The 16,862-nt window shown below is 34.2% G+C and overlaps 1 protein-coding gene across 2 annotated transcripts; it reads right to left on the bottom strand.

Annotated features, from left to right (window-relative positions):
- Positions 1–6,497: 6,497 nt before the first annotated feature.
- Positions 6,498–13,175, bottom strand: LOC111408108 (LIMR family protein At5g01460-like). 2 transcript variants are annotated; one of them, XM_023037897.1, is made up of 15 exons: positions 12,612–13,175; positions 12,393–12,478; positions 10,766–10,881; positions 10,576–10,686; positions 10,083–10,181; positions 9,849–9,971; positions 9,330–9,392; positions 8,970–9,034; positions 8,403–8,512; positions 8,198–8,312; positions 8,012–8,077; positions 7,257–7,367; positions 7,077–7,143; positions 6,937–6,991; positions 6,498–6,860 (listed from the first exon to the last, which is right to left on the bottom strand). In XM_023037897.1, exons 1-14 carry the CDS (start codon positions 12,959–12,961, stop codon positions 6,944–6,946), a joined length of 1,530 nt encoding a protein of 509 aa, XP_022893665.1. In that variant the 5' UTR covers positions 12,962–13,175; the 3' UTR covers positions 6,498–6,860; positions 6,937–6,943. The 2 variants fall into 2 exon arrangements, with proteins under 2 accessions (XP_022893665.1, XP_022893664.1); XM_023037896.1 differs by having other exon boundaries at positions 6,498–6,991; positions 12,612–13,174.
- Between the last annotated feature and the right edge of the window lie 3,687 nt (positions 13,176–16,862).

Genomic DNA, 16,862 nt, shown 5'->3' with positions numbered 1-16,862 from the left:
TTTGAGGGTCCCCATCGCTCCACCTCTAGAGCTTTATGAAGAAGGTAAATCGCGGGATGTGTCCCAGCAGGGCAGGGAATAAGAGCTGCATGTACACTGTGTCTACAAGGAGTCCAATTCCATGTTTCAGAAACTGAACTCCCACACTGCGGTTGCCAGCAAGGTATGAGATAACCTCACTCTTATCCTTTGCACCACTAGACTATGCTTCGGGGGCATCAAATCATCTTTTCTCGATTCGATTTCAAATTTTCCTTGTACCAAATTTACCCAAGATATTTTCATTTTTCACCTTTTTCTCCCTAAATTTAGATTGCTGTAATTTTCCCTTACTTCGAATCAAATCATCTTTTCTCGATTCGATTTCAATCTATCATTTTCCATTGCGAAAAAGATTTTTTTTTTCTAGGATAATATTATACTTTCTGTATGTGATTGTTTTCCTCTCTATCCATAAACTAAATCCATCGAACACCATAAATTTTTATCTATCGTCGACCCTTTATATAATTCACCAGTGTACTCTTTGTGGGTATTAATGTACGAACAAACTTTTGTTTTCTGATTTACTGAAACACATTTCGCGATTTACCTCACTTACGATGCTCCAAGGGCAGTAGGGTGGGGTGGGGTGGTGTGGGGTTCAACCCTTTTTTTTTAATATATATCATCCACCAGTACAGCATACAACTTCCGTACTTAGAATCAAAAGTACTTGGGGGTGAATTTCACGTGATGAAAACCCTAAAATGAAAACAAAATATCTCAACCACTCAAGAGGGGCCAATTTATGAATGTGTGTGTTCCGTATAGCCACAGATACATCAAATAATTGTCGAGTAACCGAAAACTTCATAGCCACTTATCAGCCCTATTCCTATCAAGAAGAAGAGGACACATAACAGAACCAAATATAGCGTTGCTTCCAGGAAGATTCGTATTTCCACTTCAGAAAGGTACAGAAATACGTACACGTTATGATGATGAACACCCATGACTGATAACTTATTGAGTTTTTGAAATGTAAAGTTGCCTTTTTTCAGAACATCTCGAGCATGTTTGGCAGTGTTTATAATGCAACTTCGAAAATAATTTTCGATATAGTAACACTATTAGTAGTTGACGCTACATATACATAACTGTGTAAACACGAATTTACAACCCCTCACGTCGAAGGGCCCATCTCACATATATAACCATTGAGGTGTACACGTAAGATTGTTCTTAGCTTATAAAACTGAAACTGGATTAATTGCGAGTTGTTGTAGAACATGGTAGAGTGTCGGTTTGGATTTTTATGTTAATTGTCGAAAACGACATCGTACGTGCCACGTGATCATCAACTTTAGCTGAAAGGACAACAAGCACAGGCAGGCAATTTCCACGAAGTTTCGTGAAAAAAATCATAGCCGTACCGGTGATCACATTTAAGCAACTTTCAATACGTACCACACGGTTTCCCTTTTGAGCAACTTTAAATATGGACCACACAATTATCTGTGCCCACAGATTGCTGCATCGAATCCGACCCTTGTTTTGTCGGGGCTAAGCTTTTGTTTGACACTTATTAAAGTTAAATATATTTTACTCTTTTATTTTCAATCACACGTTTTTCAAGAGAATAATATTATACGTAAATAAATAAAAAATTTCTACTATTTTAAAACCACACATTCTTTCAAAAAATATTATTTCATAATACATTTTACCAAAATTTATATTTACAATGGGTGTCAGACAAGGGCTAAAATTAGATTTTTAGTTTATTTTGATTAAAAAATTTTAATAAAAAAATGTTGAAATGTGTAATTAAAAAATTATGAATCTCATAAAATGTACGATTAAAATTAATTGTTGACTTTGACTTAATTAAAATCTGAATTTTAATTTCTACAAAATAGGGACCTAATATGTGAAGAGTATGGTGACTCGAATTCAATTTAGCCCGACATGAAATAATAAAGTAATTTGTACAACTCTTGTGAATTGTGATAATGACCTTATTATTTTTAAAATATATTTTTCTCTATTTTCTTTTTAATCGCATATTCTTAAATAAAATAATATCACATACGAACCCAAAATTTTTCTTTATTTTTTAACCATATATTTTCCATAATCTTTTATTCCGAAATACATTCTTAGAATATAATATGGCTCAAACAGACTCTATGATTGACAACATTGATGTTGTCAAAATTTGGACCATTACTTTAAAATAATTTTTAAAATAGATAAATGTGATTTTGCCGAGCAAGATTGTGAAAAATATCGCACAAGTAGCATGATTGGCCTAAAAAGCTCACAACTAGTGAAACTAAAATTGTGATAAATTATGAAAGCCTGTAGTGGTAGCGAAGGGATCAATTCGAAATTTGTTTTATTATATATATGATATATCTTAGGATTACATGACATCATATCATTCAGAGTAATTGCACTTCTAATTATCTTTCATAGAGTGAATTTCTTCTCATATGTCCGTGATTTTTTCCCTTATCAAATTTTTACGTAAATATTGTGTTCTTGTTTGTAATTTTATATGGCCTATTCTCGCCTTTTCATAACAGAATCCAATAATACACACTCTTTCGGTTCATAATCATCACGGGTTACTGTTTTGCCGCTTCAATCCAAGTTTCTTTAGTAGACAGCATTTCCCAATGTTATTGTGAAAAATGATTGATTCTGTAGCATCCAATAAAGTAACTGCCACACCAAACTTTAACCATAAATTCTTTTAGTATATGTATTATTAGAAATAAGGAGTTTGTTAAAGGTTGAACCCTAATCTTGAACGCTTCTACTGCTTTGTCTCTAGAGCTTTGTGAAAGAGGTAAATCGTGAAATTGCTCCAGTAGGCCAGGGAACAAGAGCTGCCCGTACACTGCGCCTACAAGAAGTCCAATTCTGTGTTTTAGGAATCGAACCCCCACACTGCGGCTGCCAGCAAAGCGTGAGATAACCTCACTCCTATCCTTTGCACCATTAGACTATGCCCTAGGGGGCAAAATAAGGAGTTTGTTATTTGTACATCAGAGTTGACGATTCTCATGATAGGAAACCCGCAATGAATAAAAAATTTGCTAGCTCCCTATTGTGAGGAGATTGTACACCAAGGTGTTAGTTGACACATAGCAAAATTCTAAAACAATCATAAAGTATACAGGCATTTCTACATGAATAATTTTTGTGGTACATCGATGTGTCCAAAAGGGACACTCGGCGCCTCGGTATTGGCTGAGGCCCTGGCGAGGCGCCGGTGGGCCCTTGCGTGGCAGGCGTCTCAGCCAATGTTGAGGCGTCGTAGACACCCCGTTGGATACCACAATGTACTCATAGCATGATTGTTTTTACATTTATCAATTGTGATTTGACGGTTTAAAAAAATATATTATTGCACCGAATCAATTTTTGACAATCATGCAAGCGTGAAACATGATGTACAAATTCAATTTACAAATGGCAAAAGTCCTATTAGAAAATTGAATTGAAAATAGAGCAAAGCCTACAACAGTTTGCAACACATTTATTTCATTGCAGTACTCCGCTAAAGATGGCGACGGATACCTAATTAAACAGGCCGGTGCTAACACTGAATATCCTAATAAATTAAGAGAAATATTCATCGAGCAAATATAGAAAATATTTTTGAAAAATACCAGCTTCTGAGTGAGGTGGCATATTCCTACTTCAATTGAAATTGGCTGCATGCTCTAATTGAGTTTTCCTGTTTTTACCAGAGCAGGGGTTCCGATACTCACACCAGGTGGACCCCACACGAGACCCACCCGTATAAATAATTATCCAAAAAATCCGCCCACTCCTTCTTGTTGTGAGTAGTCGATAGAGGGTTCTGTGAACCCCTACCCTGTACCCCAAGCTCAATTCGGTCTAATTTGCCAAGATACGAAATACTTATGCTTGATAACTGACATTTGTTTCCCTAGGGCATAGGCTTGATGCAGTAGATACGAGTTTCAATAATTATTGGCATGATTGGTTCAGAAGAAGCAAAAAAAAAAAAGTTTAAATATTGTTCAAATAACAATATTAAGACAAACTATAGTGCTCATATTTTGAAGTTTAAAAACAACTCATGTTCCTCTTCGTGAATACATTGAAAAGCATGAATCTTAAGGTAACTTTAGTGACAAGTGCATTGTAATATTCACGTTTCTTTCTTGTTTAGACAATTTTAGATCCATTTGATTATAATTCGATAAACGTTCTCTTTTCTATATTTCTTATTTCAAAGGCTGGAAAATCTCGAATACTACTCTTAAAGTAATTTGATATAACTAGCTCCATTTCCACGGATTCAGAGTTAGGATATAAAGGGTCAAATGGGACTTTTGAAAAGTCAAAAATTGCTTCTACACATATTTTTATAATACTCAAAAAGTACTTCGTTTGACTAGAAAAGTTTTTAGAAAAAGCTGACCTAATAAACTTCTTTACAAATACTAGCAAACGAGCATAGAGCCTAGATTGGTAGATTTTCAAGCTTCTTATCTATAATACTGGAGGTAAGATGCGTAGGTCTATATTAGTCAATCGACAGTGTAGATATAATAGATTGACATGTTTTCGCTTACATCTATTTTGTGTTTTTTTTTTATTGATAAATGTGAATTCTATTGATCAAAATACACCGAGCATTCCTGGGCATTACAAAACCAAAACAAGTGTCTATACAACTATACAGGGCATTCCAGGGTGAAAGCCCCGAAAAAAAAAAAATAAGGAACCCAAGCAATGCAACCTAGAAACCCATAGCTAGAGACTTATATTAAATTAAAACATTCGGATACAAAGAAAACATCACTTTGTATACGTGTGTTTTGATCCGTCGCACAATACTATCAATATTTGGTATAAGATCATTAAAGATCTTTCTATTTCTAGCCATCCAAATGTGATAAACAGTCGAAGAAAGTGCAATGCGCATAGCTTTGCCAAGATGTGCCTCGACTTTCCTTTTTAATCCATTTCATTGCACTAAGAAGTGTAGACATTGACTTTCGAATACCCAACCAAGCATGGATAATTTCCCAGACTGAACGTGTGAACGAGCAGCTGAAGAACAGGTTGTCTGACGTCTCATCCAAATGTTCACAGAAATAGCATTTTCGGTCGATCTGAAGATAATCCAATCTGTCTTTAGTTTGTAGTTTAGAGTTAGCTGCCAACCACATGATAAAACTGTGTTTTGGTGTCACAACAGCATTCCAAACAGAGCTGGCCCAAGTTACCTTAGTACCCCCTCAGCCTAAAAATTTCATATGAAGCTGAGATTCTGAATCTGCCATAAATCCAGTTGGAGTGTGCCAACAGCATGTTCAACAGTGAGTTCGGCCCTCACAATGCTGTCCCTAACATTCAGCAATTTTTTAAGTAAAGGAGAGTCCTCTTTCCTCGGCATATGAATCCAAATATTACTCTTCCGAAGGTATACCTGATTTACCCATTTAATCCACGGTGTCCTTCTTACAATGTATGTCTACTTACATCTATTTTTTGTTTGTATTAAATTTGGTGCACTCTCTCTCTAGAATCTTTCAGGGAAGATTCAAGTGATTTCTTACCCCACCGACTGTAAACGAGTCTATTATACATGAAACTTACAGGTACGAACCTAAATCTTAAATTTAAGTTTAATAAAATATTTGAAAATTTTTGCTTCTAGCTTTTCGGTTCGTTACCAGCAATATGCTCGAACAATTGGATCTTGTCACATATATTCCGAAGCTTTGTGCCACCAATTGGACTTTGGGGTGCATTCCAGCAAAGTGAGGATGCTTTTCTTAAAGTCAGTGTCTCGACTAGATGTGCATACTCAATGTAGCTATTCTTGTCTTGCGTGCAAAATTGTCATCAAGGAGATGCTAAAGGTCTTCAAAGAGGCCGAATGGGAACCAAGCCTCTACCGGAGGTCAAGTCCGGCTGAATTTTCAGACCATTCACCACGCACTCTGAGTTGGTTTCTAGTTGGCAATCGACACAAGTAACATACTTTGAATTTTGCATGGAATTTGTTGGGACTTAACTGTAACAATCATATCCACTGTTCACAGATTTTAATGGCTCGACTAGGTGCAATTTACAAAGTAATCTTAATCGATCCAAAGGCAGACAGAAAACAAACGCTAAAACATCCTACACCATTAGACAAGAGCCTTAGTAAGTCGAGGTGGAACTCAAGATGTAATAAGCTTCGGGCATATAATAAAACATCATGAAAAGCGCACCTAAAGGTTTAAGCCTCAAACCAAAATTAAAAACAACGGTTCGAACACAATGAAAAATACAAGTACTAGGTCTTGTAAGCTCGCCCAGACGAATTATGCTTATTGAGTACGTGCTTTGGGGTAAACCCAAATATCAGATTACTTGTCATTATTGAAATCAACTATAAAAATCATCCTCAATTCAAGAATTTTACTGAGTCGATTAAGGCGATCATTCTACAGTAATCTTAATCAAAACCCAATGCGTATAAACACAAATCAATGAACAGGTAATGGTGTGTTTGCTGTTCAGTTAAGAATTGGGACAATTAAAGTGTATCCAGAGATAAAGGCATTACACAGCAAACAGGCTACTCAAGAAATCTTCTGCTCAATGACTATATATTACATCAAAAGGTAATTCTCAATCCTGTATTCAAATGCCGATAACTATATGCATAACCTAGCAAATAATACATACATTGATGGGAAAACAGGCGACAGAAGTAAAGCATCAGCAGAGGCAGTAGTGCTAACATGTGGCCATAAAATTTTCTTTTATCGGATCCTTAATCATGTTTGGCCTTCTTCCCCAAGCAATGCACTAAACAAAACCAAGGCACGTGCAACCTGTAATTTACATCAATCACACCATAGATAAATCAGTAATAGCAGCAGTTCCACTTGTTAGATGTGTTAACGGTACCAAATGTTTATGTTGAAAGCTGGAATCTGCCAGTAGGCTTTTTTCTTCTCCACCCCTGAAATGTTACAAGGTAAATACAGGTTTAAGCTTAGGTTTTATGGAAAAAGATAACAGAATACTATAGTCAACGTGGGACGTACAAAAGCTGCGTAATACACAAAAGTCAGCCCAGCCAGAACAATGAATCCAATCTGAAAGATATTATACCTGCAACAGTACTCAACGTTTTGAGTCTAATGATTGTTTATGGACCATAAGACCATAAAGAGACCGACAACTACAAGAAGCAGTTAAGACTTAAAATGAAACCAAGAACTGACTTGTATAAATATTTGATTCCCCTAAGGGATTCCAAGGTGTGACCAAAGATTTCTTGAGCAGCGGTAGCTTGTGAATAGTATGCAAATGCAGTGGCGCAGAATTGGATCACACTGCAAACATGAGGACAAAACTAATCGGTCAAAAAGTTCATCGAAAGTTCAAATTCAGAAGAATCAAGTCGCAAGCAATGTATCAAGGGGATCTAATAATTAGCCTACAGAATTAACAAATGAAACTAATTTACAGATATTATATATAATGAGCTGTTGACGAAATGGGTTCCACCAGGCTTAACATGCACTGGAACTTTCAGTTTCATGATAACATTTAATTTTAAAAACCCATGAAAATAGGACCAACACAAGATGGCTGCAAGATCCCAGATAAATAACTAAATCTAGAAGCAAGAAGAAACGGCCTACAACTTCAAACTGGGGAAACAAAATGTAGCTGGAAGTCCTCAATAAAAACAATTTAAGGACACTTTAGTAAAGTGAATTTCTCCCTTAGACTTGTTATATGTTTGCCCTTGCCGGATTAGCATGTTTGGGAGTTATTTATAAACAATTTCAATTATAAATGGATAGAAATGAGTGGTATATAAGTGGGTAGTACTTGTTGATCCCATGAAATATGTGGATAGGAAGTGATTTTGACCAATTATAAACAGTAACCAAACAAGAGCTCAATAGTACAGCTCATATTAAACGTTCCAAGTGCTTATAAACCTCAAAAGTGTTCAAATTGAGATTACCTGATTGAGCAAAGGAGAATGAGGCCGACATTAAAAAGAAAAGAATTCATGAGTGTAGCTCCCCACCTGTAAATATTGTTTAAATATCAGTCAATAACCACAAACAAGCATGAAAAAAAAGAGAGGCAGAAAATAAAATATGAGGTTAACCAGCCAATAAAAATCTAATGGTACCAGTATTCTTACTTCATAGGATGGATAGTCACAAAAACTAATTTCAATCCAAGCATCATTGCCCCAGCAATGACTGCAAGCAGAAGATAGAAGCAGAAGAACGCAAATGCTGCAGTCCCCAGCAGACCTAAAGTAGCAGAAATTAATAGCATGTTAGTTCATGTCACTTAAAGCAACAGAAAATGAAAGACGTGAGTAGCAGAAATTTCCTCTATACCCCAAACATCATCCAATTTGATGAAGATCTCGTTAAGAAATGGAGAAATAGGAGGGTCAACAAGCAAATATATGACTATATGTGCAATCCAAGCCACTGATACTATCAACCTGTTCAAAGGCAGCAAATATATGCTGTCAATCAGCTTTAACAAAACACACACATCCAAAATAGTTCAATAGGCCAAACAGCAGCAAAACCATTAAGCATAAAGTAGGCTCGAAAGAATAGATCTCCACAATGAACACAAAAGATGTCACAATTCATCTAAACAACTCCAACTTTCTTCATTTACCAAGATCCATGGGAAGTTTGTCCACTATCCCCCATCCCCCAAAGGAAAAAATGGAAAAGAAAAACACTATTTACCAATAAGCAAGCTTCTCAAATTATGAAACAATATGCCATTAAGGTAGAGTGTTGACTTCTGAGAGTCTCAACGTTTAGAATTATTTCATTATCCAAGAAATTCAGAAACAGGAGTTACCACAAATGTTCTATAAGAAGTGTACTAAAATTTCAGGTGTACAAATCCTCAGTGTCGGTACATAAACAACGAAAACGTACCCTAGAACTCCCAGTACAAGTTTGGCTAGGTAGCCCAGAACAGTCATGGCCCATGAAGCTTCAGCCTGAATAAATTAGGCAACAACATTATTAAAATTTTCCTTTCTGGATCAGAAAGCTTGTAAAATCACAATACAGGTGAGAAGATTATTGCTATGTTTGAACCCCATTTTGTGTAAAAAATGAGTTTTGTGATGCTGACTTTTTCAAAGAAAGTGTGGTTAAAAAGTAGGAAAATTTTGGGTTCACGTGAAAATTGTTTTATTGTAAGAATGTATGAGTGAAAATGAGTCTGAAAAAAAAATGAATTTTTAGAAAATTGAGCTCAAACAGGGCGCTATATAATTTTAGGTTCATCACCTTCTCCCCCTGAGGGTACATCTCTTCCAATGCGTTGACATCTTCTTCCAAGAGTAGCAGCTCCTGCAAGATACAAAAAACATAGGATCATCCACAGATTATGAAAACATATTCAACAAACAAGTCAACTACTCATAGTACCATCTAAACATAGCAAATCTTCGATGAGGCAAAGAAGGAACATAATAGAATAAAAATGTAATACGGAAAAGCGTGATCGGGAAAAAATGAAGTAGACCAAAAAAGCACCACGTTAACCTAATTACTGCGAAATGCACGGTAACATCAACAAGAGAAACACAATTGTCTCTCATATAATGAGGAAGGCACAATATAAACTAGATTTGGTATGTTATGCAGCTAAGTAATTCAAACCATTGAAGCAATTGTATCCAATTGAGTCTTATCACAAAATTGCAAGTCACAGCTGAAAACAAAATTGAAACTAAAATTGTAAACATCTAAGTTGACCTGCAAAATATGAGGACAACAACAATACCAGATGATAATAGGACGTACCTTTTCTACAGCTTTCACATTTTTACGCCATTTTCTTCCCTTATTACCACTCCTTTCCTCTTGATGAAGTGCATCAGCTGCTTTTTTCAATTCTCTAGCTTTTTTACTAAGTTCAGTTGCTTCCTACATGATCGAGAAGTAATGACCACATTTAAGGTGCAGATATAGACTTCTTCAGTGACAAGATTTAAGTTGTTTTCATATAGGTCCAAATTGATGAAGAAAAATAAATACCTTGATATACTGTGAACGTGTTATAACAGCTTTAGGTCGTCTGATGAAAGAAAATATAAGTCCCAATGGGAGGCAAACAATGCCGACACCACCAAAAATCTGGAGAACATGAAGCGCACACAACAATTGAGAATAAAGTCTTGGCACAGAAGAGATTACTTTTCCAGAGAGAGACAAGAAAAGTCTATACCCTTATGCAACACCAATATGTCATGTCTTTGTTGACTATAATTGGTTTATCTCAATTACTATTCTTCATATATAATAAATTGAAATTAATACAGATGAGATTAACAACTCCAATCATGAGCACATGCTAGACAACATAAAGGGGACAGATAAATAGTTAATGAAATGTATGAATGAAAGCAAGAGAAAATCAAATACTGCATATGAACTCTTTGCAATCAAAGCAAGAAAATGCATGGAGCATTCATTTAACATCAATATCGTAGAGAATTTTATAGTTAGAGATTGCAATAGATGGACTTACAGTGAAAAGCACAGAACCAACAATTGTAGCTAAAGCAACAACATATTCAGGGAAGGTAGTTCGCATAGTCCATGTAGTCTCAGAAGAAGCACTTGCAGAATATGCAGAGCACTACAGAAAATGGAAAACAATGCAAGAATGAGGAATCAAAATCAATGAGAGTAAATAGAATAACAAAATATTTCCTAACCTGTCGTTCTCCACTTCCAACACATTGTTGACCATTTGTTAAGCGCCAAGTAGATGGAAAGGGTTCAGTGGATGAGGATAGGTGTCGAACAGTGAAATCCACCTTACCAACAAGTCCTAGAGAGCAGAATTAAGGGGGAAAAAATACTTTTTTTGTTAACTTGAAAAAACTGAGAGATGGAAGTGCAACCACACTCATTTGCATGAAATGAGAAAGGAAAGTACATGTCAACATTTAGGGTGACACCAATTCAGGAAATATTAAAGAATGAACTACTTTTATATTTGGGGCAAGTCCTATGTAAACCTAAAAGAGTGGAGATCATCAATATTAACACAGAACAAGTAAAAACTTAAAAGACTGGTGTGATCTTAAACAGAACAAGTAAAAACTTAAAAGAGCAGAGATCATCAATATTAATATGGCAAATTGCAAAAACTTAAAAGACTGGTGTGATCTTAACACAGAACAAGTAAAAACTTAAAAAAGCAGAGATCATCAATATTAATATGACCTAATGCAATTATAAAACATTTGATTTTTTAAGATCTTTTTGTAAATTTAATGCTATGTCGAAGGGACTCCAAATTCACCAAGAACAAGTTCTGCTTGTTGCCATTGTTCTGGCAGGCAAAACTCAAATTCAAAGAAATAATGTTCAAAATAATCTCCATCTCAATTTGCCAATAGTTTGATATGCTACAGGAATATTCCACAGAAAAAGTTCCATTAAAGGGGCAGAACAAAAGGGAGAAACTTAAAAGGTCCATCTGAGTGCATGCATGCAAACTGGTACATGCTGCAGCAAGGCGGATGCCTTGTTTTAAAAGTGATAAGTCAATTCCATTCCACAAACACATCAAAATTATGGAAAATGAGGAAAATATTCTAAAAATTCTAAAAGTGGCTTTACTTTATTACAGTATTTAACCCCCGTTTGACCCCCATTACCTAAAAATGAAAATGGGGGAATAGTATTTTTTAGAAAAATGAGTGGTTGAAAAAGAAGGAAAAATTTTCAATTTACGTGTAATATTATTTTATGGAAGACTGTGTGGTTGAAAATAGGAGAAAGAAAAATGGAATGTAATGTAATTGAATTTAATGGGGATCAAACGGGGGCTTAATCCTGTCAAGTTTCACTTATCACTTAAAAACAACCTATAAGTGATCCCATCAAAGCCAGTAGAAAACCAGCACAAATACAACAATAAATAATATTTGAAGATTCAAACTAATAAAGAACTGGGACAACCAATAACTCAAATATCATGGCTGTAAGCCTCATGTACAGTGGATATTTGATCACTTCAACATTAGATGAAAACGAATAATGACAACTACATAAACTAACACTTGCTACAGGTCTTTTACAGTCAACAACACCAATAAATGTGCTCAGTAACAAATCATAAATACTTATAACTACTAGAGTCATAGATATAACCTCCCAATATGAAGTGGAAAAGCATTTAGTTTAAAGTTAACCTGTAACACTATGAAGCACATTTAAGACTTAGCCAATTATTCAATAAAGTTCAAACAAGGTCACTAGCAAAAGTATTATCTACAAACCCACAAAGTAGTCAACATAAAAAGCAACTGAGAAATCTAATGAGAAACTAACCATACAAAATCCCTAGCACCAAAGCACAAACAATAGCTGTCGTTACCACCCACAGCAATGCACTTTTCATCCTTTTCCAAACACTTCTGCAAAACCCACAAAATTAAACACACGCACACACCCAAAATTATTTCAACATTTATGAATAAAAATGAATCCAGTTATTAATAATTAATCAAAAAAAACCAAAAAGGAGAAACCCTGAGGGGAATAACGGACTTATCCATGTCGCCTTCATAGTAGAACATTGCAAACGGAATGACGAAAAACACAAGGATAGCATCAATAATGTAGACGGAGAGCCACAGGTCCTTCATGGGGAGAGTGAGGTTACACGCACCATTATAAATCGCGTGCCGACAAGCCTGCCGGTTAGCCACATCCGCCGGAAGCATTAAAATCGAAATTGCCGCAACAGAGAGACCCAGAACTACAACGAATTTGGGGAAATACGCCTGATTGGCATCATCTGGATGCTGGTAGTTTACAAGGAGGTATAAATTAAATATAAACACCAGCACACAAACGATTATCGCCACGATTACCAACGCTAAATTGAAATCTCCCATTGTCTCTCAAGATTCGAACCAAATGTTATTCGAATCGAGATTTTTAATATGGATTCGAATGGGGATTATTTTCGATCTGAACTTGAGAAAATTTCACTTTTTTGAGAAAATAGGTGTAGAGAGAAAAAGGGCGTAGGGAAGCAGTAAAGAGAGAAGCAAAGCCGGAATGCTCCGGTGACGGTTTGACGCGTTCTGAGAAATTACTGTTCTAACCCCCACAGTTTTTCAGTTTCGACATTTAGGGCAGGCTAGTTTGATGTAAATTTTTTAAAATATATTTTGAGAAAAGTGATTATTTCGGGAAGTATTTGTAATTTAAAATTTAGGAAAAAGTTTATTAATTCATGTAAAAAATTATCTTACTGAAAAATACATAATTAAAAATAAATTTGAAAAAAAAAATGAAATTTAAAGAAGATGTATCATGGTATTAATTTTTTTTAAAAAGGGTGAATTCCTCTATGCTTCCCTAACGTTTAACGCTTTTTGGGTAGCATATTTATCTAACGAGAAATGTCTATTAGATGATAAATGGTCAGGCAATGTGAATGATGTATGAGTAATACAATAAGGTTCTATTTAATTCCCATTTTTTTCAAAATATATTTTTCATTATCTTATTTTTAACTACGCATTCTTCATTAAAATAATATTACACGTAAATTCAAAAAAAAAATTCTTATTTTTAATCACAGGTTTCCCATCAATCTACTATTCTGAAATGCATTTTTCATAAAAATAGGGCTCAAACACCCTTTAAGTTTCTATAGAGTGAGTAAATTTTAATATAATTGAATTCTTATCATTTGACTCTTCAAGTAAATGAAGTTTCTTGGACAATTTTATTTGATTCTTTACCAGATATCAAGTCCACCCCGTATGGAAATTTAAAACATTTTAAGTGCGAAGATACCACTTCGTACATTATTAAAATGGTTCGGGGATGGGTGTCATAAATGAAAAGTTGGGGACATCATTGTCATAAGTATGAAAAATTGGGGACTTCTTTAGGGATTTGCCATTTTTTGATTATTTTGTATTGGTTTTACATGATTGGGTACATCGATTGCCAGCCATTTCATCCCTAGTTTAATAATCCCATTGCCAGAGCATTGTTTAGGAATAAGTTTATTATAATTAAATAAGGGGGTGTTTGGGGGATTTTAAATCAATTAAAATCAATTTTATTATCATTATTTTAGTCATCATTTTTGAATTATTCTCACACAAGTAGGAACCACTTTTTATTTCTAACGGTCAAAAAATCAATTCTCAAAATCCCCTACCAAACACCTTCTAAGTTAAAGAGAATGCACTGAAAATGAAAGTTTGAAAACTCGAAAGACGAGTTAAATTTGATTGGGAACCACCTATGTACTATATTTGTGAAAGTTCGGGGATTGCGACAACAAATTTCTCGTATCTAATTACATAAAATTTGCACAAAAATTTTGGATACACATTTATGCACTCGATAAATAAACTCTCTTGTTGTGGTATGGTTAATTGTTCATTTTAACTTTTGTAGCATCTGAATATTCCTTAATTATAATACTTGAAGAACATCTTACTCCATATCTTCAACTTGAAGTAGCATAGGTGGTGAGATCATATTCCCAAAAAAAATTTCATGCTTTGAAATATTCGATACTTTCGTGACGGTATTTATAAAAAAATTGATGCTTTTAAAAATTATTCTGCTAACCAATCTATGCATGAATACATCTTTAGTGGGCAATGCTCGATACGAGAGATGTTTAAAAAATTATATTACTAAACAGCATCAAGAGAACAAATTACACCTTGTTCTTTGTAAATTTATAGTCGGCTACATGAATAATTTTTTGTCATTGTATTTTGTTTTTTGTTAGATCTGTTAAAATATACATATTCCAAAGTAGCATAATAAATGAGTACAACTAACAAATCTAAACTTATTGTTGAAAAATGAAACACATCTTAATTCATTCTTCAATACATAAAAATATGTCACGAATTTATTGGACAATGGATTAGGGCCCTAGTGCCACTTACTCTTGTCCAATTTTAATAATGATGATTATATAAAATGTCAAATATTGATTGATGAATAATGCAAGCATGCTAAATTAAACGTGCATGCTCGATAACTCTTCACTCTCCAAATACTCGATAAATAATTGAAACTTATCTAACCTTGCATTTAAGCTCATTACTTTATCTCAAATTCCCCAAACAATAAAGAGAAATTGTTGGTTTGTTAATTTCACAATTTCTCAAGATTGGGATAAGGGCTTGATGAGCTAAGTGTCACGTGAGAGTAATTGCCACGATGACACATACCTTCTCCAACTAATTGAGGCTGCATCCTTTTGGTATTATAGCGAGGATTGTATTAGATTGTAGCAACTCTTGGGTTCTTCCAAAAATTGCTTTCACTCTTCAAGATGATGAACGAATAGGGACAGTGGAACGAATTGTGTGAGGTTATTTAGCATAGTTTAAGGTTGATGTCCGAAGCAAGTTCAGTAGAATTGCCATCTCTTTATTTCTCCCTCTTTGCTTCCTTATCTTAACTACTTGTTTTGGAGCTTTTCCATAAAAACTTGTTTCGACTAAGCTCAAGAGCGTCTTATCATCCCCAATCTTTCAAGTGATTCAATTTTAGATCCTCGACTACGTGACAAAAATTGTCTATATAGATCGACAATAAACCTCAAAGCAACTCTCGTGTGACTTCAAAGTTAAAAGTTAAGTGGTTTAATGATTTTGACATCCAACTTTTAAGTCATGTAAGATGTAAACATACATACCAATGGTTTTCGAGGATTCAAGTTCACTTTTGAATGTTAGAGGCTCAAAATGTACCATATGAAAGATTAAGAAGTCCTTTGAAAGTTCATAGACAATATTCTCATTGACGTGGATGTTAAACAACTTATATTTTGACTTTAAAAATTGGTTGTGTTCATCTAGCTGGACCAAATTGTACGAGTCCGCATGTTCAAATCTTGTCTTACACATAAAATAAGTTTGTTTTTTCTAAGAATAAGTTTCAAACTAAAGATGATTTTGATCAAGTTCGGGACACCAAAATGGACCCCACCTACTTCAAATAACCTTAATGACCCTAGTTAGTGAAATTTTCGAGCCTAATTAAATTTAAATTATATAGTTAAACATTAATGGCTGTTAGATACTATCGAGAATATTATTTTAAGCAATATAATTTATTAGACTATTCCTTAGTTATAATTTACTCCTTTTTTATGGTCATTATTTTGAAAAAAAATGGAGTTTTGAATAGTATTTTTAGAGAATATCTAGTTAAAAAGGAAAAAAATTGAATTTACGTACAAAATATTTTATTGTGTAAATATGGTTGAAACTGAGTATGAAAATTAAATAATTTTATTTTAAAAGGAGACAAGCAGGACTAAAAATCATTGCGACATTTAATTTGTCCGATACTTTCGTGGATCAATTTAAACTTCAATACAGACCTAAGTTTTTATTTATTCGAGAAAAAACAAACTGAAATAATTTTTGCATAAAAAGGAAAAAGAAAAATAGAGTGAGTGGAACAAGTGAACGGAGGAGCTAAAATATAAATTAACAATCAATTTTAATCGGATATACAACTTTTTCACTAATTTAAAATATTTTAATTTGTTTTTAATACAAAGCTCTGATATATTTTTTTTCTAATTTTATTTTAAGAAAATTTTCAGAGAAGTCTCTAACCTATTAAATTTTACCAAATTGGTTCCCTAGAGTTTTCTTGGCACATTGGTATCCAACTTTTAAAGTTTGTAGCACCTAGTTCTCTCTATTTTGTCTTTAGAAGTCGATACTTGATTAATCAAGACAATTATATCTTCTTCTTTTTTATTTTATTAAAACAAAGTGTATATAAAAATTT

The sequence above is a fragment of the Olea europaea genome, chromosome 13 (assembly GCF_002742605.1).
Source record: "Olea europaea var. sylvestris chromosome 13, O_europaea_v1, whole genome shotgun sequence".
Lineage (NCBI taxonomy): Eukaryota > Viridiplantae > Streptophyta > Magnoliopsida > Lamiales > Oleaceae > Olea > Olea europaea.
Note: the sequence above shows the minus strand (reverse complement) of the source record. Positions and strands in the feature narration are given on the sequence as shown.

Coding starts and splice junctions, on each gene's coding strand:
- LOC111408108 (XM_023037897.1), bottom strand. CDS start 12,961: ATGGGAGATTTCAATTTAGCGTTGGTAATCGTGGCGATAATCGTTTGT. Junction 12,479..12,611: donor TATGAAGGCGACATGGATAA/GTCCGTTATTCC, acceptor TGGGTTTTGCAG/AAGTGTTTGGAAAAGGATGA. Junction 9,972..10,082: donor CACGTTCACAGTATATCAAG/GTATTTATTTTT, acceptor TCGATCATGTAG/GAAGCAACTGAACTTAGTAA.